At 39.2% G+C, this 23777-nt stretch overlaps 5 protein-coding genes across 5 annotated transcripts in view; 1 reads left to right on the top strand and 4 right to left on the bottom strand.

The window, feature by feature from the left end:
- LOC106171372 (uncharacterized) overlaps positions 1-2667 on the bottom strand; it is a 28985-nt gene extending 26318 nt beyond the window's left edge. The window contains exon 1 of the mRNA XM_013551687.3: positions 2270-2667. Coding sequence (XP_013407141.3) covers positions 2270-2540 — 271 coding nt within the window. The 5' untranslated portion in view covers positions 2541-2667. The remainder of the gene's footprint in view (positions 1-2269) is intronic.
- A 2636-nt stretch (positions 2668-5303) lies between these two features.
- Positions 5304-9440, bottom strand: LOC112042393 (protein ANKUB1). Its single transcript, XM_024076877.2, has one exon. The coding sequence runs from the start codon at positions 8511-8513 to the stop codon at positions 6366-6368; it is 2148 nt and encodes a 715-aa protein (XP_023932645.2). The 5' UTR covers positions 8514-9440; the 3' UTR covers positions 5304-6365.
- Positions 9441-10876: 1436 nt separating this feature from the next.
- On the bottom strand, positions 10877-13637 carry LOC106171388 (protein ANKUB1). The gene has a single exon (XM_013551719.2). It carries the CDS (start codon positions 13146-13148, stop codon positions 11316-11318), a length of 1833 nt encoding a protein of 610 aa, XP_013407173.1. The 5' UTR covers positions 13149-13637; the 3' UTR covers positions 10877-11315.
- A 1726-nt stretch (positions 13638-15363) lies between these two features.
- LOC106171371 (protein ANKUB1-like) lies at positions 15364-18477 on the bottom strand. The gene has a single exon (XM_013551685.3). It carries the CDS (start codon positions 17606-17608, stop codon positions 15782-15784), a length of 1827 nt encoding a protein of 608 aa, XP_013407139.2. The 5' UTR covers positions 17609-18477; the 3' UTR covers positions 15364-15781.
- A 1125-nt stretch (positions 18478-19602) lies between these two features.
- Positions 19603-23639, top strand: LOC106171387 (uncharacterized). Its single transcript, XM_013551718.3, has 4 exons — positions 19603-19757; positions 20746-21949; positions 22266-22463; positions 22741-23639. Exons 2-4 carry the CDS (start codon positions 20746-20748, stop codon positions 23148-23150), a joined length of 1812 nt encoding a protein of 603 aa, XP_013407172.3. The 5' UTR covers positions 19603-19757; the 3' UTR covers positions 23151-23639.
- Positions 23640-23777: the final 138 nt, after the last annotated feature.

The raw sequence follows: 23777 nt of genomic DNA, 5'->3' as shown, positions 1-23777 counted from the left end.
TAATTAGGCATAATATTATGCATGCCTGATACACCAGTGGTTATTATCAGAGGCATCTTCTTTCATTTTCCACCTTAATAACTCTATTTACGGCCTTATAGCATAACAAGTACAACACAATTACCATCTGATTTTTAATTAATTGAATTTTTTGACATATATTGGATAAAAAATATGACAAAAGTATAAACAACCTAGCCAATCAGTCAAATTTGATTGTTAAAATTGATTTTTTTGTTTTATCTGATTGGTCAAAACAAAGTAAGGATAACGTTAGCTAGTGAATCCAAACTCGGGCAGTTTTACATAATGTCAGGTGCATGCAATAGCAACTTATCTAAGGCATCTTTGTTTTTGTAGGGTGGCTTGTGACAGAGTTATTTATGGCCTCTTAATAACCAGGAATTATAGGAAGTATACAGCTATGATCATAAGGTATTGTATCTTAAGTATGGAGGAGGAAGAAATTAACACCATTTCAGTAGCCCACAGCACAGCTACTGCTTTATTACTTTAGCAATACTTACATGATTTTATCTTAAATTCAGATAGAAAATGATTTAACTTGATGAATGTGAAACGAGTTTTATCAAGAACCTGCATTAATGTCCCAGACACACGTGTTTTAAATAAATCTATTTTTTGTCCTTACAAGTACCTTTGACTTATTTAAAACAACATCACCTTAATATAGAATTTGGCAAGTGGAATCTAATTTGATGTATGCAAACAACTCCTTTTATCAAAATAAATATAGCCTATGGGGAAAATCCTATCTGGTTAAAACTGAGAAGTTCAAAATTACCTGAAACCTCATTTCAAATAAAAGTAAATATAATATTTCATTCTTTGTCCCCACCCAAGTCTTTTTTAACAGCAGCTGGACATGGAAAAGTAAACCTAAAACAGCTGGTGCTGCCTTCAGACAGCTTGCTAAGTACATGCTAAATTCACAGCAATCCATACACATGTGTAATCAACCAATGTAAGCACACAATGTAAAAAAAATATGCGAGCGGAATTCCCTCTAAATTGAGACACATTGACTAAACTTCTCTTCCTTTTAAATAACCAAAATTCAGCTGAACAAACAGTCCCAACAAAATTGTTAATAGTAAAATATGGATCACTTTACCAATTTTGATATCAAATCTCCCAATTCAATAGAACATGTACACTTTATCTTGTAGAAATGATTGAGGAAGAAACCAGTTATATGCTTTTTCAAACCTCACAAGAACCGACAAAGGTACAAATCAATGAAAGACTGACGCTGATACTTTCTTTCTAAATCATTCGTTTTAATTCTCACTTAAATCCATAATTGGGTTATTTCCTTGACCCCCTACCTTTAAACTACACCCATTGCACACTTAGTCTTGCAGTACTTCTTTTGTCATAGGACCTCTACCTCTGTACCACTCCATGCGCAATTTTCCAAAATCAACAAATAATACTCAACAACAATGGGAAACAGCTACTGCAGGCATACCTATATTGTAAATACAAAAGCTGGCTTGGACAGGGTGAAGAAATGATGGCTTTGGTATATAGAAGAAAAGGAGAACAGAGAACCTTTGGGTAGTTAATTGAACAGACCAACTTGTCCATTTAATCTAAAAACAGAGAGGCTTGACATGTTAACTCATTTTCAACAGTGCTTGTTGTGGTCAATGGGAAGTCGGTGAATTAAATCTGCAAGATGTTAGATAAGGTGAAGAAATAAGTAAAATTTACAATAACAACTACATGTATATCCCATGATTTCCCTTCTCAAAAGAAACAACATGAAGACATCACCACATGTCACTGATTTAAAAATTTGCCCAGGTGTCGTCAAATGCTTTGCCATAGAAAAAAATAATGAGCTACATGTTTTAGTGGTCTGCAAAACATTCCTGCTAAAAAGTTGTTTTCAGTCTGGTCACTGTGATAGGTCATTTCAGTTACTAAAGAGGAGATATTTTTCATATTAAACTGCATGTCAGAACACCCCATTGATTGGAGTAGATTTGTTTACAAAACGTTGTTTGCGGGTCAAGTGCACCGATACCCTGATAACAACGTGTATCTGACCGAGTTCTGAATGATAACCTAACTTTGAAATACCACCCTAGAATGCTAAGAAACTACAATGCTCAATATGATCTCAAATTACATTGATACTTTCATAAATCAGGGAAACGACAGAACGGACCATTGCCACAGCCTCAGTTGGTGACATGTAGTAAGAAGTTGTAGTAGAGTTGTACTACGTTCTTTCACTTACGAACAATCGCAGTTTTGTGATCCAGAGCCTCGACCAACTCCTTCAGGTTGGATGTCCTCTGTGACAGCCTCTCGGTCCTCTTCCCTATCGCTTGGAACTCTAGTGCCACATCGGCAAAAATGTCGTTGGCATGTTTAACAAGACTCCCTAACTGTCGCAGAGCTTGCGACAAGGTCCAGTTCGAAACCGACAATAACTCCTCATTTTGATCATTTTCAGGTGATCGCCGGCTAAGATAGACCGGGTCAACGGCCCTTTTGATAAAAGGCATGTCTGCTATGCTGCTTCTACATTATTTCCAGTGGAAACCAATCCGGCTCCAAGGGCAGCTACCTGACAGTTTATACCAGTCGCCATACTGATATTCGTTTTGCCCTCCGCGTGCTAGACTAACAGTATCCGGTCCTCCCCCCTCTGAAGGTGACAATATTAGCGTGATGATTTTGTAAATAACAAGCCTTATTAAATATAATAAAAGCTACAGGCGGAAATACCAGTGAGAAAACCAAGAAGCATACGTAATAATTTGTTTCCTTCAGAACGACGAAAAAACATAAAAGTTATTTTACTGTAAATATCCATACGTTGTGGCGTGAAAGCGTTTGAGAGAACAGCCTGTCGCATTGGGTGGCCCGCAGCACAATCAGGTGTGCGACCGCATTCAGTTCACCTGAACGTCGCGTTTAATTTTTTTGAAAATGTGGGCATTTTGCTTTATTTCATTACGATAAACCTGCATGTGTTGGATTAAATTGTAGAGTTTTTTTTCACTAAAATAAAGTTACAGAATCAGAGCGGGAACGGATCCAAGTAAGCCTACTATGGTACATATGTACATGTACATGTACCCTACTTTTGTTTAATTCCTTGCATGAGGTCTACAGATTTGCTTTTTAATTCGAGACATAGAAAGGCAAGAGAGCACATAACAGGAGCAGATCCAGGATTTTTTAAACAGTGGCGGATTTAGAAGGGGGGGGGGGGTCAGGGGGTCCTGAACCCCTCTTCAGTTTCTGAAAATTATATCACACCAAAATTCCCTAAGGCTTAATTCGATTTTGTTACTATTACACCTCACAAGAGATCCTCTAAATGTCTTTGGAGGGACACAGTAGGAGTGGAGAAGAAGAGCAAATGGATTTATTCACAACAGTTGGCTGACAACGTTTGACTTTGGTCATTTGTAGATTCAATATGAAAATAAACCGCTAAAAGACGTGATGCAGCAACACAATTTGTTAACTTAAATAAAGCGAGCCATGTGAGCGAAGCTCACCACTCCTGTATTACATAGCACAATCAATATTTCTTCTCTAACACAATGACACAAGCCATTCTGTGACATGATAACAACAACAACAACAAATTAATGGAGTTTTAAAACCCCTGAAGATAAAAAAAGGGGTAATTTTTTGTGCAATAATAAATTATTCAGCGGTTGTTCCTTCTTTAAGAAATGTGATCTCACGTTGTTTACAATTTGCTCACATACAGGAACAAAACAGAATCTATAACATTTTCACATTTTAACGTCGAAATACATCATTTCAATGAGAAATGCATGTAGGCCTACACATATGAAAAGAGGGGGGCGGCGTGCAATAACAAATACCGTGCGGATTTCATCATTAAGAAGTTCTAACTTTGATCAATAATCTGTTCAAATTCAGGAACCCAGACTTAGTTATGAAACAAATTAGATGTATAATTTTCCATTGGGTTTTTTTACGGAAGTGTCCAGGTACAAATTCTAAATATGCTATCAATGATAAATGCCACATTACGCTTTTGGATGCGAGCACTCACAAATTCAGCAGGCCTATTATCTTCTAGTAAGGAGATTTCATTTTTATTTAACAATCTACTCCCCTTATTCGATTTTGTTACAATTCCACCTCACATGAGATCCTCTAAATTTCTTTAGGGTGACGCGGTAGGAGTGGAGAGGAGGAGGAAATGGATTTATTCACAACAGTTGGCTGACAACAATGTTCGACTATGGTCTTTTGTAGATCCAATATAGAAATAGACTGCGAAACGACGTGATGCAGCCATAACACAATTTGTTTACCCAAATAAAGCGAACAATGTAAGCGAAGCTCACCACGCCCCTGTTACATAGCACAATCAATATTTCTTCTCTAACACAGTGACACAAGCCATTCAATTTTGAGCTAACGGTGCAGCTGGTCACCCTGAGCTTCAGAGCTAACTTGACACTAACCTTTTCACTGTAGCCTATCTCCATCGTGTCAAGTAACCTCTGACGAAAATAGTTTGACCTAGTTTATATAAGCCAATCAAACCCATGTTTCAAATTTTTTCACCAAAGTTTGGTGAAAACGCTGATTGGTTGACCGTCAATCGGCAATCCTCGGCTGATTCCGCAAGCTCCATACTAACAACATAGTTATTGTCGAGTGCGGAGACATCCGAGTAGTTCCGAGTGTATTACCGTACACAAAGAAAGCAAGGCGAGTGACTACGAAAAAGAATGTGTTAAGTTATATCTTGATTCTTTGCAAAATATGAGTAAATCGGAATTGAAACCATAGGGTCTAGCAGTTTGAGGCCCTGCATCATTATCTATTGAGAGACGATGTTATTTGCGTGCTGCCCACAGGTTACGGCAAGTCCCTGATATTCAGCCTTATCTTTGATTGGTCCGGATTTGAACAAAGCGCGCTTTGACTCGTTCGCGTTCATTGGCTAGATCGTTTAATGAGTCATTGAGTGCGGGCTTTTAAATTTGATTGGCGGGCGGCGGAGGCAATCGAATCTGGTCAGAGGTTACTTGACACGATGGAGATAGGCTACAGTGAAAAGGTTAGTGTCAAGTTAGCTCTGAAGCTCAGGGTGCAGCTGGTACGCCAACTGGCTGTAAAAGATGCGTTGTTCAAACTGAACTTTTATTTAAAATTTATTTGAAATTTCATCAAACTTTTGATTTCTGTAGAATACGATTTTTAAAGAAAATACTGAGACTATTTACAGTGACTTATTGCTAGGCTACCGTAGCTGTATCAGATGGATTGGATGTTCAGAATGCCAGAAATACGATATTGTTCTATAAGATGAAATCATTTAGTCAATAATTTTTCTTACTGCCAAAGTAATCTTCATGCGATGACTAGAACAGTTATTCATTTGTGGAACAAATCATTATTGATGTAATATTTATTATGGCTATACAAACAGAAAAAAGAAAATTTCATTTTGAATATTATATGAACATTCGGACAATTTTGGGAAGAATGATTTAACCCACCCCATCCACATGATTGCTAAAGATTTTGTTTTAAACTAAAAAAAAAAAAGCATTCAAACCCATTAATAGTCAAATCAAATCCTGCAAATGTAGACACTCTCTCCCATGTGTTTACTTTTTAAATATTTAAGTTCCTCTCCCTTGTGTTTAACGGGCTTTGTTATGTGCTAGTAGTACTATTTGATAATATGACAGTTAAATAAAACATCTCTCTTTTTCTCCATGCTTCATTTATCATTTACTCTTTATTATTTGGCAATGTAAAAGTTGACTTAATGACAATTGATGGAATATCATATCAGTAAATAATCTAAACATTCTATTACGTGAGAGCTAGTGATGTGCATCGTTTGGCCTTCTCAGTCCAAGTGCGCTTTGTTCTTAAATTAATATCACAGACACGTTTTAGAGGCATAGAGGAGAATTTTCAAACCCCCTTACTCCATAAAAGATCATTTTATGGGCTTTCAGTGCTTTCCCTTAACCTCTCGTTCAAAACATCTTTCTGGTTCACTGAAAATACTGATTTAAAACGTTTTTTTATTTTAATTTTTGAATCTTCTGCAGTCCGTCGGAGATCTCGAGTTTCGACGTGTTATTTACGACTACCATGTGTCATATCTACCATATAATCTGTCTATTGGTAATCATTTCTAAACCAACTTTACTCTGATACATATCCCCTCTTGCCTTTTAAATACTATTTGATATATAACATCGCAGATATGCTTTGCATGAGCCTCAATTACCATTCAAGATGGGTAAACAATATGACGTATCACAGATGATCAAATAAACTTTTAGGAATAATTTTTTAAGTTGCGTTATTCAGACAGACCTAGATATATTGGACAAGTCTCTTTTACTATAAGCGCGCGGATTCCGTAGGTATCTTTTACTTCCACAGGTGGCAAGATTCATGGCTAACCTAACCTGATACAACCACGGTTTTTCCTTGAAAGTGTTGGCTGCAGCAAGACATTTGATGGCATAATCACGGCTCTTCATTCCTCGATATTTGTCTACCATTTCGAGGGTTGACAGACGAGGGTCAGATTCATTACTTGTGCAGTAGAAAAACGGACGCTGTCCACTCTCCAAACTGACCTCCGGAAGAGGAATCAAAGCGCCCTCGCTTTTGGCTTTAGCAAGTTTGAGGGCGGAGCGTGTGGATCTTTCTTTTCGTTTTGCGCGGGAGACTGGTTTGTCTGGTGAACTAGCGTTTGTGTACGCTGTCAATTTGGTGGCTTGTCTTGGTGGAGGATCCGGTGGCGAATCTGCTTGCGCAACGTTGAGTTCTGGAACTGCGGCTGGACTACTTACAGTCCGCATCCGTTTCTTACGTTTCGGTTTAGTTGCCAGTGGTTTGGCCGGCTGTGATTCGCTTTCTCTCGTTTTATGAATGTCGCTTATGTACATTTCCATGTGTTCTTTTTTACCAGCTTCTTGGTCGTGAATGTCAACATCCTCAGCGTGCTCGCGGACGTTCACGTGACCAGTGGCGATGAAGGCAGACCGGCTGCTGGCACGAGTATCAGGACGCGATTCGTACTCAAACTCCCTCCCCTGGCAAAGTTCGTAATGGGAGCTACTGCGAGTTAGAGGGCGTGTTCTGATAGGTGGCAGACGAAGCACGTCACTCGCTTCGCTGGCAGATTCACTTTTGTGCGCTTTTTCCTCATTTTCGTCAAAATAATGAACCCTTGATTTCACCCCAGCTCGAATACCGTGCCTGTGCTTTCCGTTGGTATGTCCTTTAATGCGCATCTCTCGTTGAACCAAATAACTGGGCTTTGGTATGTGTTTAATCTCGTCTACTTTTGATGTTTTCTGCTTTACTGTTGGTCTAGAGGACATAGGCGAGTCATTAAATCCGTCAACTGTTACTCCCTGGCCTACAAGAACACCTCGGTTGACGTACGCTCCGCGTTTCAACGTTGATTTATCTGCCCCGTGATAAAGAAACGATCGCTCTCTGCCTTTTTCGGCCCAGAATTTGATCTTGGCCCACAGTTTCAAAGAAAGATGTTTTCCAGTGTTTCCTATTTCAACTTTGGTGAATTGTTTCGATAGAAGGTACAAGGCGACAGCTTTGCGTTGGTTGCGTAATGCCAAATTCAGCGGCATCAGCTTATTGAAATCTTCAACGAAAATACAACATATGTTATTCTGTACGAAAATTCTGATGATGTCGACGCTTCCAAATTCGGCAGCCTCGTGAACTGGCGTCTTAAAACTGTCAACATGAGGTTCTATCTCAGAGCACCAGGATCGGCTGGGGTGATCCTCAACTGGCTCGTATGGACGTATTCCCTCTTTAATAAGCCGCATAGCTAGATCAACATGTCCAAAATGGGCAGCAATGTACATGGCGACTTTCATTTGAAACCTCGAGACGTGTTCATCGCTGGAAAGTTTGGACATTGCATGAGATGTAAAACCCATGACGGCAAGATTTAGAAAATCATTCCAACCGTCCCAAGTATCCATGCGAATTTCATCGGCGACTTTGATGTCGTAAGAATCTAAGTCATTTCCATCGAACATTTCCATTCCTTTTTTATTGACCAGCCGAAATACACCAACTGGAAGTCCTGTTTTTCTACTCACAATGGCTTTTAGTTCTGAGACTTTACTGTGCCTGATGCTGATTTTTTCTACTATCGGAATGATCTCTTCACTGTACGCTACATTGATGTAGAGATTGGGTAGGTATTCCTCCTTTATGACAGCTCGAACGGTAGACCCTGGGAAAACCCCAACGTCTGTCAAAACCCATTTATCGTCCAATTCAGAACCATTGTAGATGAGCCTGAGCGTCTTTTTCTCCCGGGTCATACCATCTTCTGCCTCAACATGAAGCTCAGCTTGGACATGGATTGTGCCCCGTAACATGAGTTTCAGTGCCTGAACCGTCGTTCCCTCTTGGACGAACAGGGACGTACGCTGCCCTTCGTATGACACGAAGATTTGCATTTTTTAAATTAAATTTGCCGTGAGGTGTTTATGAAAACTCGCTGACTTCAAAATGAGCCGTGTTCGTCATCTTAGCACTGCAAATAAGCAAAATTTGATTACATCCCGTCAGAAACGTTCCATATAATGTCATGCGCAGTGACGTCAGTTAATAATTGTTTGATTGCTGGAACAGGGCAACAGTTAAAATGCAATAAAACGGCTTCCTCCTTATCGGCGATTAAATGATGTAATGTAGCTCGCAATTTTAATACCTTCTTTAACACCTGGTATGCAATAGTGGTACATTTCTACGTGGGTGTTCAAGTATGGTTATTGTTCTTTTTAAAACGTACTGTATTTCAATGTACGCTCAGACACCTACGATGCAACTAATAATCACTTTAGTATAGGTGATTAAGTTAGGTCGATTCCCGCTAGTAAGTCCAAATTACTTCTCAGTGTCCACTCAATCACTTGACACCTACTATCCGCTTCCAAGCGATGGTTGTCAGGGGACCGCAGCGACTGGTCACAATGAAATGACCATTCAACTAATGTCCACTTCAGAGATGACCACTACTTGATCAAATAGCGCGTGTGCATGCCCACCTTGTCAAACTGCAAGTCCGGTAATTTAACCATGGCACGTCCAGCAAAAGAGTCACTTGAGATCGAATTGAGGAAGCCTCTCTGGCTTGTTCCTAGCCAGTTCCTAGGGGAAGGTGGTTCAGCACGTCTAGCCCCAGCTACATCATCAACGGCAACAAACAAAGAACGGAACCCGTAACAGCGCTTTCTACAATCTTTGACCAAATGTGTCACAAAAACTAGTTGTTGTGTCGAGCCGTTCGCCCTTTGCGTCTTAGAGACCCGCATGTGTTTGTATAGATTCCATTGAATTTTGCTGCACCTCGAATATAATGGCTATCGTGTTTATAATTTAGCATAATAATACTTGTAACAATGGGGAATAATAACAACACTATGTAGTTGTAGTTTCAGTGGAAAGGGTTCGATTGGAAAGCGTTCCCCATAAGAAAGGGAGAGAACCGGGAAATTTTGATAACAAGAGATTCCAGGAATTCACAGCAACTACATTTTCAGAGAGCAAACGCAGTGTGCCAATTTTATATATAATGACATTTTTTTAAATATATCTGTAAATTATTTTGTCAGTTTCCCTTTCGAGGGAAGCTATATGCGACGTAAGACCCAACAACCCCCTAAGGTAAACACGACGCTTCCCTAACATAGGTTACCATAATAATGCTTTAAATTTGATACAATTATTTACTTTCTATATCACATTACTTTCCCATTCACAAAGTTTGATTCTTACCAAAATTTCAATATTGAGTAGCAACAAATTTCGTGTTTTAAATATTTGTCTGTGACACGTGAACTGCAGCAGCATTATACTAGAGAAATGACTATATAGAAACCGGCTAAAACATTGTTAACCCGAGCCTTCGTGTGCAGGAAAATGCGAAACCAGTTGGTTAATAAAATGAAAAGGGCAAACAAAATTTAAGAATCAGGTCTACTTCATTCTGATTAGATGTTAGATACGATATGTTAAGAGTGCCTGCTTTAAAAAGGCAATTGTTAAAAGATAATGTTGAGCTCGATACGTATTGCGGACAAAATTTTGCAACTTGGCCAGCTGCACAATTATTGAATTAGTGACAATACCATTTGATAATGTCAGTTCTTATAATAAAATCATATCGAGTTGGTATCTTAGTATTACTTTTTCTACATATTTTTAATTTCAAGATTAACAATACAAAGAATTAAGAATTCAGCGATTCTCCAAAGAACCTAAGACATATTGACAGCATACATTGTGATTCCCCGACAAACTCCCCTTTACGAATGGTTCTCTGATTTTAAATGTGTTGATTGATTTTGCATTTTTGTAAGCTGAATGCCGTTTCCTTGATCGTGTCGTAGTCAGATACCCACTTCCACTCAGTGTTCCTTCTGAGACAAACGGCCATATGACAATGTCGAACAAAAGCCTGATCAATCTTTTCACTATCTTTAGAAATTCAACGAACTCTTGCGGAAAAATATTATAGATTTTTCTATGTTAATTTCATTATCGGTTTCGAGGTGTAATTACGTAAAAATATTTCCCTTTAATGCTTCATACATATTGAACGTATGTTTGAAAGTTTTAGTACATAATTTTTAGAATAAATGCGATATATAAAAAGAAAAATTATGAAAAAGACTTTTAAGTGATCAGGCACCGTACGCTTTTATACGTAGGCCTAATGCATACGACGGGTTTCCGTTTTCAGCCGATTTTGTATTGAAGGTTTCTGGAGTCAATGAGTCAATATATTAAACAAGTTTAAAAAACAATTTCGTTTTAGTGTATGAAATTCATATTTATTATATAAAACATTGTTGACAAATTCTTATCTTACAATCTAAAATTTCATACGTAAAACTGAACACAATTTTGGTATTATTCATATATTTTTTCCTATGCCTGCGTCAGTAAAATCCCACGATAATAGCACTAGTGTTGGCGTTTGGTTGAATCTAATGACTACAAAAAGTCAATAAGTGATCACAGCGTGACAACACAGTGTGAAAATAATATTGAGTCATGATAATGGCTTTTATGCTCAAATCTCTGAAGGTACAAATAAAACATTTTACATCAATTTAATGTGAATAGAGTGATCCTGTCACGTTACTAAATATGATAGATGTAAATGCACTAAAAGTATAAATCTTAGGTATTTTGATATGATAATTAATTCAATGTTACACTCTTACATCAAATTCAGTGTTACAGTAAGTTTTTCACCGTCCGTGCATTTTCCTTTGTTTTATTGGATCCAAGGCCGCGCGTTTTACGCCATATTCTGCGAACGTCATGGCCATGCGGACCTGTTTTAGCCACGGTTTTTCCTTGAACGTATTTGATATGGCTAAACATTTGATGGCATAGTCCCGGGCTTTCATGCCTCGATATTTTTCGTACAATTTCAAAGTCGTCATAGGATCCTCAGATTTTGATCTTGGGTGGAAATACGGTCTCATTTTGTTCTCTTTGCTTATCTGTGGCAAAGGGATCGGCGCGTCTATGGTTGCAGCTTTCTTTTTTCGTTTTTTAGAAGACGGGCGGCTTAGGGCTGGTTCTGATTTTGAGTCATCAAACACATTGTCTTTCGATCTATTAAAACCAGTCTGTATGAAAGTTGCCTTACTGTCTTTACTTTGAGTTCTGGCTAGATTGTCTGAGAACTCCACTTCTTTTCGCGGCATAGAGGAGTTGTTTTGATGCGTTGTGTTGTATTTTGATGATTCGTGGATGGCAGGAAGACGGACACGGGTTGTGCTGTCCCCGCTCCGTGCACGAGGAGACCTGAGTGACGCCCTGGGCTGCAAACTATCTGTGGATTCGTTTTTTGACAGCCTGCTCGTCCTGTTCATCCTCTGTATCAGCATCTCGCTAGTTATTTTGTGAAAATATGGTTCAGGGTCTGGGCCTTTGGGGACTGCGCTCTTCAGCCAGCCGGGCATTTCCTTTTTGATGAGAGTGTCTCTCTTGGGGAAACCATCAACGTTGACACCCTGCATACCGACTAGGACCCCCATGTCTATGAACGGCTTCTTTTTCAGGGACGACTTTTCAAAGCCCATTTTCCACCATACCATCTCCTTGGCTCGTTCAGCCCAGAATTTCATCTTTGCGCAGAGGGAAATGGGAATTGTTTTGGTATCAAACTCGATTCGACTCCACGATTTTGCTAGGAGATACCCGGCGCATTTCTTTTGCTTGTTGCGTAGGGACAGACTAAGGGGTAACGTGCCGTTACCGTCACGTGCCGTCACGGCGAACACGTTATCGAGAACGAACCTCCGAAGTACGGAAAGTTGCCCGAATTCTGCTGCCTCATGAACTGGCGTTCTTCTACAGTCAATATGCTCTTCATCTTTGCACCACTTTCTGTACGGGTGATCTCCTATCCACTCGTGCGCCTTCACCCCTTGTTGCAACAGGTACTCTGCCAGCTCGTCGTGGCCGAAGTGGGCGGCAATATACATGGCGCATTTCATCTGAAACCTAGCTACGGCCTCGTCCGAGGCTAGTTCATCTATGACACCGGCGTTGTACCCCAGTGTTGCGTACCTCAGAAATTTGTCCCAACCGTCCCAGGATTTCATGTTCACTTGCTCACCGCGCTTCAGACCGTAAACACCTAATTCGCAATTGTCAAAAAGTTCTTTGCCTTTTAATGTTTCTAGAAAAAACGCGCCGACGGGAATACCGGTTCGACGAGCTATTAACGCCCTAGACACAGAAACAGGGGAAGTTACTAAGTTTTCCTCGGTGAATATTTCTACTGTTTTCCCATTGTATGAGCACCACACTTTCAATGCTGGGAAAATTGTCTCCGTGATCACAGCGCGGATTGTGGCGCCAGGGTTGAGGACAATATCTGTGAAGATCCAGTCATCTTCCAACACGCCTCCTGCGTAGGAAAGCACCAGAGACTGTGAGTCGTCCGTGTAGTATGACGAATCCAGGTAAACATTGTCTTCGACGATTTTCTTGACCTCGGATATTGTTTTCCCTTGCGGGATATCTAATACAGTCCGCTCGTCGTTGTATAAAACGAACACCCTCATTTTAGACTATATTTTCCTTGCCTCTCAGTCAGCGGAAATGCGATTCCATTTTGATAAAGTTCGCCTTGAAATACAGTTTAAACCTCGACATACCAGTCATCGTGAATAAAACATGACGATCCATGACGACCAATCACGACTTCATTTAACACAACCGTTGTACTGAATCAGAATCATATCTTACATAACTGGACAGGATCATTTCATGGTAAATGCCAGACCAGACGCGGGCTCATCTCTGCATTGCTCGCAGGACAAGAAGCATCTTCTCACATGGTCAACATACGTGCTGTGTCCTTTTCGGCACGACGAGGACGATTAAATACAAGTGAAAATCGGGTTGCACCGCTGTTCACATGAACGTGACCGAGGCTATAAAATCACTTACTTATTGTTTATATTTTTACACGAGAGCAGGTAAGAGTTGGAAGGGCTTGTTTGGTAAATAGTAAATCCATTGTTGAATTGCAAGCGATATTCATAGATGAGAGCCCTCGAATGTAGAACTTAGCAACTACCGCGCTACGCCGTGTTCTCTGGTGGCCTTGCCTTTTGTATCTTTCTGGCAGTGTGGTTAGGGACCCTTTGTAAATGTAGCGTACAATTCTTGTCGGTTATTATTCTAGGGTATTATTTCTGCCCTCCTCTACTTTAAATAAAATGTTAGCCCTTTGTCTACAATGTTGAAATGTAGCAGGGGGGTGCGATACTCTTATATTGTATTTACCTTTACAGTGTATAGCTCGTGAAATTATTGGGTAATAAGATTTAAATCTTTTACGTTAAATAAACATGAAATATAAAAGATTAATAATAAACTTGGGTTTAATCAAACAAAAAAAATAATAATCTCCCATGCCACGAGATTTGTAAAACAAGGACGGCTGAGATTTTGGCACGCGACTATATTGCAGGAAAGAAATGTAGATGCATTGCGCTCCATCGCGTTCTATTCATGAATTATGTTGTTTTACTAACTGCAGGAGAACTTACAAGAATTGTTCGTGGGTTTTTTTTTTAAATCTTCCTATATTTTAATCAACCTAAACATTTGTCTCAAAATAACTTTAAAGGCAAAAAGAAGAAAAGAGGGTTTAAAGTTTTTGTTTATAGAGTAATATTAAATTTAGAACTGTAGTCGGTTTGTGGTAGGAAGCTTATGATTTCAGTCAGTAGAAATTCTCAGTCTGTTTATTTTTTTTAAAGCTCAATCCCACGAACTCTCTATATCAAGAACTCTAATTATGAAGTTCGTTTATGAAGTTATAGCCAGAAGTATAGTTGTAAATAAGATAAATCCGTATATTTCGACACTCCTTACAATAAATACTTAATGGAAAACACATAGTGCCATGATGCACATATTTCTTACTCAGAATTTTGATGTTTATGGTCAGAAATATCAGAAACAACGCTGGCTACACACTAAAGCCCATTTTATAGTGGCACATGACACGGAAGTATTCATGGCGGAATGTGAAGGTTATCTGCAACAATTTTTTTTGGTTAGAGTCTGTCTTCTCTACTGCAATCACAGCTGGTAATGGAGAGACCTCAGTTGTTTTATCCGTGTGCACATTCTGAGAGAGAGAGAGAGAGAGAGTTTTGCATTTGTCATACTAAATGATATCAATCACGTCGATTAATCCTTATTTTCAACACTTAAAAAATAACAACAAAAACGATGTATCATATCCATTCTCTTGCTGACTTTTACCTCATCTCGGATTTTCCTATCGATGGTCTATGAATTGACCTCTGTATAGCAGTCAGTACAATCCAATTATTTAGATTTATGTGATATACACTATCTAAGTGGTGACCACCCAAGAGTGTATCAATGCATTTAACGTAATCTAAACTAGCCACAAACAACTCCTTAAAGGGATAATAACTCTTCGTTTCGGCCCAAAAAAGAATTTTCCTGGAGTAAACAACAATTTTCCCATACTTACCAATGGTTAATGAATCCATTTTTACATTCAAAGTTAGGCCCTGTTTTTTTTCTAAAAAGTTTGGTTTTTTGTTAAAATCTCTTAAGAGATTTTTACAGAGTATAGCCATCATTGGAGGTCACGTGATCTAAAGACAAGCTCAGATATCAGAAAAAATAGCTATAACTGCCGTTTTTGTTGTAAAACAAAATATATCATATTTCTATGAGTTATTCACAATGTTTTTATAGTGAAATATAGATATCATGCGAAGAGTTATTATCCCTTTAATATTCAAAATTACTATCAATGCTAGATCTCCAAAAGACGAATTAAGCTGAGTGTACTCACATTGGTAATATTTATTTGATTTTAAAAAAATGAATACATACAATACTGAAAAATCATATTGAAAAGTAAAGTACTTCGATAGAGGTTATGCGTTTCATTGAAACTTGTTGATAATCTGCAGCGAATTAATAACCTTCGTAATTAAGTAATCGAATTAGGTGATCACGTTATCAAGGATAGCGTGGGCATGCTCTGCAAGATACCCCGTTGCTATTCAATGCATGTCTAGACATTGCTATCCCGTCAATGCTTAAGCAAAGATCTAGTCTTAATAGAAACTGTACCGTTTATAGTGTTCTTTTCTAGTTTAGAGTTAAAACACCACTTTTTTTAAAGGTGTGACAAATATTACGACTTATTTACCAAGGACGCCCGTTTTACATTGAAGTAGCTGAACTGCATGGCTATGCGCACTTGGGTCAGCCACGGTTTGGTAGTGAACCTGTTTGCTCGGCCAAGACATTTGATGGCGTAGTCGCGAGCAGGGAGACCGCGGTATTTCTCAAACACGTCTAAAGTGGAGTCTGGGTCTTCTGACTTAGAGCGTGCCCTAAAGAAGGGTTTCAGTTGGCTCTCCTTGCTCAGTTTGGGAAGAGACATTGGTGCATCTACAGTTGCAGCTTTCACGCGGCGTCGTCTACGAACCGGTTTTATGGGAGGAAGACGCAGTGGTTCGTTTTTAGCTTTGGAAGTTTCTGGATGCTTTGTTGCAATAATCTCTTCCTTATCACTGTTAGAATTTTTGACCGAGTCACTTTGTGTTTTGGTGTCAGTTATCAGGGAGTGAGATAGTCCGTCAACAAGGTCACGCTTCTGGCTCACTTTTTTGGCAACAAAGTCTAACAGTTGGTTTCGGTACTTGTTCTTAGCCAGGGGTTTTATGTTTGGAAAAGAAGTACTTTTCGGTTTATTTCCTATCGTTTCCTCAACTGACGCCTGCGTGATGAACACAGACTTAGGGGCCTTAGGTAAAACATCAACTAGAGATCGCAGACGCACAGTGGCGTTACGCAACATAACTTTGACGGCAGAATTTCTGAATCTTGCTTTTGGAGAAAGTTCATACATTGTATCAGTTTTTGCAAATCCGTCGACGTTAATCTTCTCCGATCCAACTAAAACACCAGGGTCAAAAAATGGTTTCTTTTTCAGGGAAGATTTCTCTGCACCATGTTTCCACCATACCCGCACACGTGCTTGCTCCGCCCATGCCATCAGACGAGCGCAAACTTGGATGGGCACGGTCTTGCCGTTAATGTCTAAACGGGTCCATGTTCGGGAGAGTAAAAATGCTGCACATTTCTTGTGTTTGTATCTCAGTGCCAAGGAAAACGGCATCACGTTATTGCCATCACGGGCAGTCACAGCATAAATGTCGTCTACGACGAAACGGCGCACGACGGATAAATGGCCGAATTCTGCGGCCTCGTGAATAGGTGAGCGTTTACAGTCAAGATGCATGTGAGATCCACCGGTCCAACGTCTGAACGGGTGCTCTCCGGTCCATTCACATGCACGAACGCCCTGTTCCACCGCGAAATCCGCCAGGGCTTCGTGGCCGTAGTGCGCAGCGATGTACATGGCAACCTTAATCTGGAATCGGGCTTCCTTCTCATCGTTGGATAACTCACCTTGGACCCCGTTTGTGTACCCGACGACAGCGTATCTCAGCAGCGTCTCCCATCCTTCCCACGTCTTCATGTAAACAGTCTGCCCGCGTCCCATGTCGTAAGTCCCTAGCGTGTTCTCATCGAACAACTCTCGGCCTCCGTCGTCAGAAATGAAGAATGCTCCCACGGGAATACCAGTTTTTCGAGCTATCATGGTCCGTATGTGTTTAATCTTCAAATCCCTAATTTTCCCTTCGTGATAGATTTCTACCAATTTACCGTTGTTAAGAAAGAAACATTTCACTTTGAGAGCAGGTATCACCGCCTCTTTCATATACAGCCGAATGGTGGCTCCGGGATAGAGAACGACGTCAGTAAATATCCAGTCATCCTCTAGCTCAGCACCACCGTACACAAGGGCGAGAAACTTGGGACTGCTTTCTCCGAAACATAACACATCCAGGTAGACATTCTTTTCAATGATTTTCTTTATCTCGAACACAGGTCTCCCCTCGGGTACGTCCAGAGTGGTACGCTCGTTCTCGTACACGATGAAAATCCTCATGGTTACGTTAACGTACAGCAGAGGTAATCTTTCAAACTTCCAACGACGTTATCAACGTCAGAGAAAATAATACTAGTAGTTGGTTGACTCTAGGGCACGTTTATGTTCCTGTGCTCGCTTTAGTTAACGCTGGCACTTGTCTTGTGAATTATGATAACGTGATACATAAGCAAAAATTGTAGTACAGAAGTCTCCGACACAATATCACGCGATAACAGTGCCACCGCCACCAAGTCACTAATCATCAGGTCATCGCTGTCCGGCACACTCTGACCATAACGGTGCTGGACATTCCTCCATCACCCAGTACAGGTCCTTGTCCATGTCACTTTATCATGAGGATCAGGACTATGTGGACCTCTTCTCATAACATCACTGATTAGGGGTATCTTTTAATAACATCAACGAACGCTCGCGTTATACGTATCCAAGGACGTTAATTAAGCACAACATCGTGGACAATACCCCCTACAGGCTGTAGTATGCACAAAATGTATTATTTATACCATTCATTGATTAAGCTTTATATCAATCATTCTTAAAGATTAAGCATTTAATTTCCCGATAATCAATGCAGGCCTCAAGACGCACGCACCATGTTAACATTGGCATTTTAAGTGTTATTGATCATTTAAGGTTCGGCTCGCTGGTGATGGGAAAACAAACGGACAGTTTACCTTTCAAAATGATATTTAGAAATGACTAGTATTTAACGCCATCTCAGTGAATGAGAAATTATATCTAAAGAAAAGCTCTGTTATTAATTAGGGATGATTGAAAAGTGTCTATACAAAGTACGGGACACAGGGGAAGACACTTGTTACACTTTGCCAGTAAGGTGCATCGAGGAAGCAAGAATTTGGATGAAAAAATGATCATTTCAATTGCAGTCCTATGTAATACCCTCTGATATCAGAAGATTCTGAAATAATATCCAAAATTTAAGTATCAGAGCGATGCAATAATTTTGTTGCAGACTACTAGCGCACTCTGTAGCTGTGTAATATAAGAAACTAAATGAAACGAAATAGATAAAGTTAAAAAAATTTGCTTCTGTAAAGTGTGAGTGAATCAGTAAGTAGAATGTTATATTGTATGCGGTTTAAAATCACCTAAAACAGAGCACAGACTCATGAATGGATAGTCTTGAAAAAGACGTATACAGATCGATATCACTTACTCTACCACTGTGCACCACACAAATGGTTGAAGTCAACCGGGTTTCAAAATTGACTATCAGATCTTAAATGTCGTGTTCGAAATCGGCATAGGAATATGGGGCCTACACGTGTGATTTGCACAAATCTGAAATATGGGCAATGTAAGCCAACACGTTAAATTGGGTATCACTTTACTAGTGAAAAGAAACTATATAATAATAATAATAATAATAATAATAATAATAATAATAATAATAATAGCTCCCTATTTTTATAGTTCCTGTACCGCACGAAAAAATGATTTACTAACCCCAGTTATTTCATAGTAACATGCTTTTACGCAAAGAGTAGAATTAAATCATTCTAGTGCATGACTCATCATGATGGGCGATTAACAAACTTATCGTCATAAAAACATTAGCATTACAGTAGGTATTGATCTGAAAATCGCAATGTCACTTGTGATACACGAATGATGGAAAAATTGCAAATTATCTGACATGAGAACACAATTGTTTCATCATCATAATACACCCGCGGGGCTGTAAATTAAACATTTTGTCGCAGGAATTTAATTATTAGAAAAAAGAAGGCTTGCACTTTTCAGTTTACATGTACACCTGGACTGAACTGTAATCCCTTATTGGAGTTTCTACTAAATAAATAAATAAATAAATAAATAGCAAGGGAAATTAACTGTACAATCGACGGCAATTCAATATGTGCTCGTCACGTATCACGGAATGAAACCATTCGTCATTTCAAGGTGACTTTGGTGGTGCCCTGAACATGGCTCAGCAAGAAAGTGCCATATATATATATAGTAGACCTAAGAACTGAATTCTCAGATGATCTCAGACTGCCCCGGAGACAATGGAACACAGGTGACCATATTGCCGATTCCCAGCTACGCGGGGCAGTTAAACCCGCCTATGAACATCGAATCAATGAATATCTGAGTCGGTTGATGTCGCCCTTGCTCTACCAAGGTAAGTTCACCAGCATTATATCTATTTTTTTCCAAAAGAAAACTCACCATTTATCAAGTTCATAATCAGTACCTGAATTACTTCATCAAATCGCATGAAATCTTTATAGAATGACAGAATACAAAATCTGTAAACATATGTATATACAGCAAGCTTGCACGCAGACAGACAATATTGCTCCAATACAGCCTACACTATAGTTCCTCGAAAGATTTGTTTTGTCTTGCCCAGAAACCGCGATGCTAATGGTATCAATGCTATTTAGCGTTCGATAATCTTCATGTAAATACGAACAGCAAAAGGAATGGACAGTTATCATAAAAATATTAGGAAGCTACATTCATATAACGTACGACAGCAAGCAATACAGCTGCTTGTCCTCACGTGAATGTCCAAAATATACATACCAGCAGAAAGGCATGAATATTTAATGGTATTGCATACGAATAATTAAACCACCTGAACTAGATCATTAAAGTCTTAATTTTTTTAAATTTTTCTTTATTTTTATTCGAATTAACACATTGTGAAACAAACGGGGATGTAAAAATCAATAATGGCAGGGGATTCCCCTTCTGCAGCTATCCAAACGACATTTAATCGATATGTCTGCGTAGTAATACAAGATCAATAACTCAGCCATTTTGCATAGAAAATATGCCATCATATCAGAGGCCTTGCTTAATACATTGCTTTTCATTGAGTAAATATGGGCCAATCTGTCTAATATTTCATATCTTTCAAAGCGATCTACGCATAAGAACATAGATATGGGCTAGCACGGGCTTTACCATAGTTCGTACAGTTTAAAACCCCGGTAGAGAGCATTCGTTATCTATCATGCCATAAGTCACCCGATAATTAAAAGTAGTTCGTTTTATTAAGTCAGGCAAAACGAAACGTATCTTTTCCATACGTAGATCAATTTGAGTTAACATGCAGTTTTGTATCTCTGTAAATTGGCATACGTAGTGATCTGTGTTTACAGATGGCAGAAGCACAACGCAGCAAAATCAATGACGAGAATGGCTGCGAGATTGCTTCATATTTGTCGGACACAAAAAAGAAAGACGACGACAAAATTAGAAAATACGAGCTGGTCATATACCATGATGAAGACGACAGTGCTCACGCAGACTTCATTGAAAAATCCTTGATGGCAGCCCTTCGAGGTAGTGGTGTAAAATCGTGGAAGTTTCAACCAGGGCTGAAAAAAGAAAAGACTGTTTTTATAGTCGACAGCAGAGGATGCATAGTTGACTCCACTACTTACGATGAACGCCTGTACCACCCTAAAGTCTTCGGTACGTCGAAACCAGTGCATGTCTTTCTGTTCTCAAGCAAGCATATGAGCAACAGAGAAAGTCACTTGTGCCGTTTGATGTTGGAGAAGTATGAGAAACATGCCAACAGGGTGATTGGAATTTTGGTGGATGACACCACTTTTACCACCAAACGTCGCAAATTACCTAGGATCAAATGGGTTGGTTTTCATGATCCGAACTTTTCGCAGACTTTTCGAGAGGCAATAGTTAGTCAGCCTTTCATACCGTTAGATCTATTTACGCCAAGGAACCTTTCGTTTAAAAATGCTCGGCGACATTCTAAAAGTTATCCCGGCGAAACAGTGGGCAAACCCATTGCTACAAACTTGAAGAGGTCAGCGTGTCAGTCTCCAGACATTCTTCAAATGTCCCAGAAACGAATGCTCAACGAAGGTGACCCATTTGGCAATGAGAACGATACACAAGAAAAAATTGTTAGTAAAAGGGTCGAAGATACAGGGGCAAGCGACGGGACGATCTCTTGTGACCACAATACCTCGTTTCGTGAGGCAATGCCAACAGAGACAAAACCTGCCGACACGGAAAATATCGACGCTATTCAAGTACGAAGTCTTCTGGGTTCTATAAGAGAGGTAATCCAAGCAAATGGCGTAAAACTTGATGAAATTCAACGTGCAAGTGATCAGCACGATAAAACTATCCGTCTTGTCAAGCATGAGCAGCGGCAGGTAAAGAATGTTGTAACCACCGTGCAACAACAGCTGACTAGTCTGGAAGCCGCGCAAGAACAGGTACTAAAGGAGGTACAGAACCTGAAGTCACCCGAGTACCAATCTAGTGAACCCGCAGCAGACATTGTGCCATCAGAATTACATGGTCTGTTTATGGAACTGAAAGATAAAATAGGTAAATGTTTTTTTTTAATAAAAAAAAAATCAAGTCAGAAATATGAAGTTGATGTGCTGGTTTAGAATTTTTTTTTGTGCTAATTTCCAAACTGAGTTACTCATGCCCTTTCATTACTTCTCATATTGAATATGCGTATAGATAATATAGATTGGATTCCATTCAACCTCATCAAACTACTTATCACTACGTCTTAAAAGATAATTAGCTTGGGCTCGTATAATATGTCCAAGTCTTAAGTTACAACATTCAGTGATTTCTATGATGAATCCATAGTGACTACAGTTTTATCTTTGATCTGATATTATTCTTTAAGGTGACCTTTGGATCTTAGTTGCCGTGTATCTAAGACTACCAAAGAAGATAATCGATGACATCCGTATTAAATATGAGCAGCATGGGAGAGAAGTACAGATCTACTTCATGCTGGAGACATGGGTGCGGTTGAAGGGGGCCGACTTGAACGCACTGAAAGCTGCTGTATCTGCCGTAGGACTACGGGCCGTTATGGAAGGTATTGAGAATGAAAGATTGCACAGTGATTTCATGATATGTATTAATATGAAGCTTACATACCACACTGATTATAATAAAAATTAAACTTTGTGGGTTTTCTAAAATTTGCGTTTGGTAGCTGTTTGACATGCCCTGACACAGTTGTCATGTTAACTTGTCATAAGCATTGTTTAAGCACTTCATGCCTGCCAGTCAAGCAAACAATTTATTAATAATTATATACATAAATGACTAAATGTAAACAAATTATTAAATACAAACCGACCGTTCTACAGGTCGATCTATGCCTCTTGAAAAGCTGTACATTCTGAGATGCAGCCGCGGCCAGATGGTGGACGATCTTCTTCTTGCACCACTCATCTGCGACTATCTGATGGAAGACGGGATCCTTACCATGACGGAGAGAAACGCGGTGTGTCTGGAGCCTACTAACCACAGGAAAGCTTCTAAACTTCTGGACATATTGGAATGCAAAGATGATGATGCTTTTTATAAGTTCGTCAATGCCTTATGGAGAACAGGACAGCGGCATTTAGCAGAGGCACTCTATGTTGGCGCTGACCGCAAGTCTTTAATACTTCAGGCTGATGCCTTTGGAAATTATGATAGTGAAACGTGTGCTAAACAGATATACTCTGACAACACGGACTTGAAATTGCCAACAATGTGTACGCAATCTTCTTAATGCATTTTAAGGGCACTTTTCAGGGACGTAAATAATATCATTCACTGTATAGTATACCTTTTTTGTGTCCAAGAGCCAACAGGGAAACTTGACTTCAGAGCATCAAAGTTCTGGGTTTAATAATAATATACATCTTCCGGCACACAAATTTCCTCGTTTCCTTAAGCCTTTGACTGTCCCCAAAACCATTGCTAGTCCATTTTAGAGCACTAGTCAACTGATATTCCTCAACAAAGATTTGCTGTATTCATTGTCTTGTTGGAAATTTTACTTAATTTCTTGCCATATAGTCTTTCTTTTAATTTTGTGGTATAAAACAGAAAACATAACTATGCATTTTAAAATTGTGCTCTGATTTTAGTTATATTAAATTTATCTGAATAAGTTGCTCAGTTTTGAGCTTTGGATACACTTAAAACGTTTGTGATAACCTTTTAATCAACAAACAAATGAAACGTAACAAACAAATAAAAATAAATGTGAATATACTTTTTTCATGTTTCTTTTCATTTTCTGTAAGACAAACTTCTTGCTTTACCACATCTTTTTTTTTATTGATTGATTCACTTTGTTATATTTTTATAAAAGTATAAGTGGCATATAATGGAAATGTATTTTTTTTCACTG

Source organism: Lingula anatina, chromosome 1, assembly GCF_051362555.1.
Source record: "Lingula anatina isolate TDL-2025a chromosome 1, LinAna3.0, whole genome shotgun sequence".
NCBI lineage: Eukaryota > Metazoa > Brachiopoda > Lingulata > Lingulida > Lingulidae > Lingula > Lingula anatina.
This window is presented reverse-complemented; position numbering and strand designations above follow the sequence as displayed.

What these genes read in the sequence shown, in the direction of transcription:
- LOC106171388 (XM_013551719.2), bottom strand. Translation starts at nt 13,148, where the DNA reads ATGAGGGTGTTCGTTTTATACAACGACGAGCGGACTGTATTAGATATC.
- LOC106171387 (XM_013551718.3), top strand. Translation starts at nt 20,746, where the DNA reads ATGGCAGAAGCACAACGCAGCAAAATCAATGACGAGAATGGCTGCGAG. An exon ending in GGAACTGAAAGATAAAATAG is followed by an intron (nt 21,950 to 22,265) that starts GTAAATGTTTTT and finishes TTATTCTTTAAG; the next exon opens with GTGACCTTTGGATCTTAGTT. An exon ending in ACTACGGGCCGTTATGGAAG is followed by an intron (nt 22,464 to 22,740) that starts GTATTGAGAATG and finishes ACCGTTCTACAG; the next exon opens with GTCGATCTATGCCTCTTGAA.
- LOC106171371 (XM_013551685.3), bottom strand. Translation starts at nt 17,608, where the DNA reads ATGAGGATTTTCATCGTGTACGAGAACGAGCGTACCACTCTGGACGTA.
- LOC112042393 (XM_024076877.2), bottom strand. Translation starts at nt 8,513, where the DNA reads ATGCAAATCTTCGTGTCATACGAAGGGCAGCGTACGTCCCTGTTCGTC.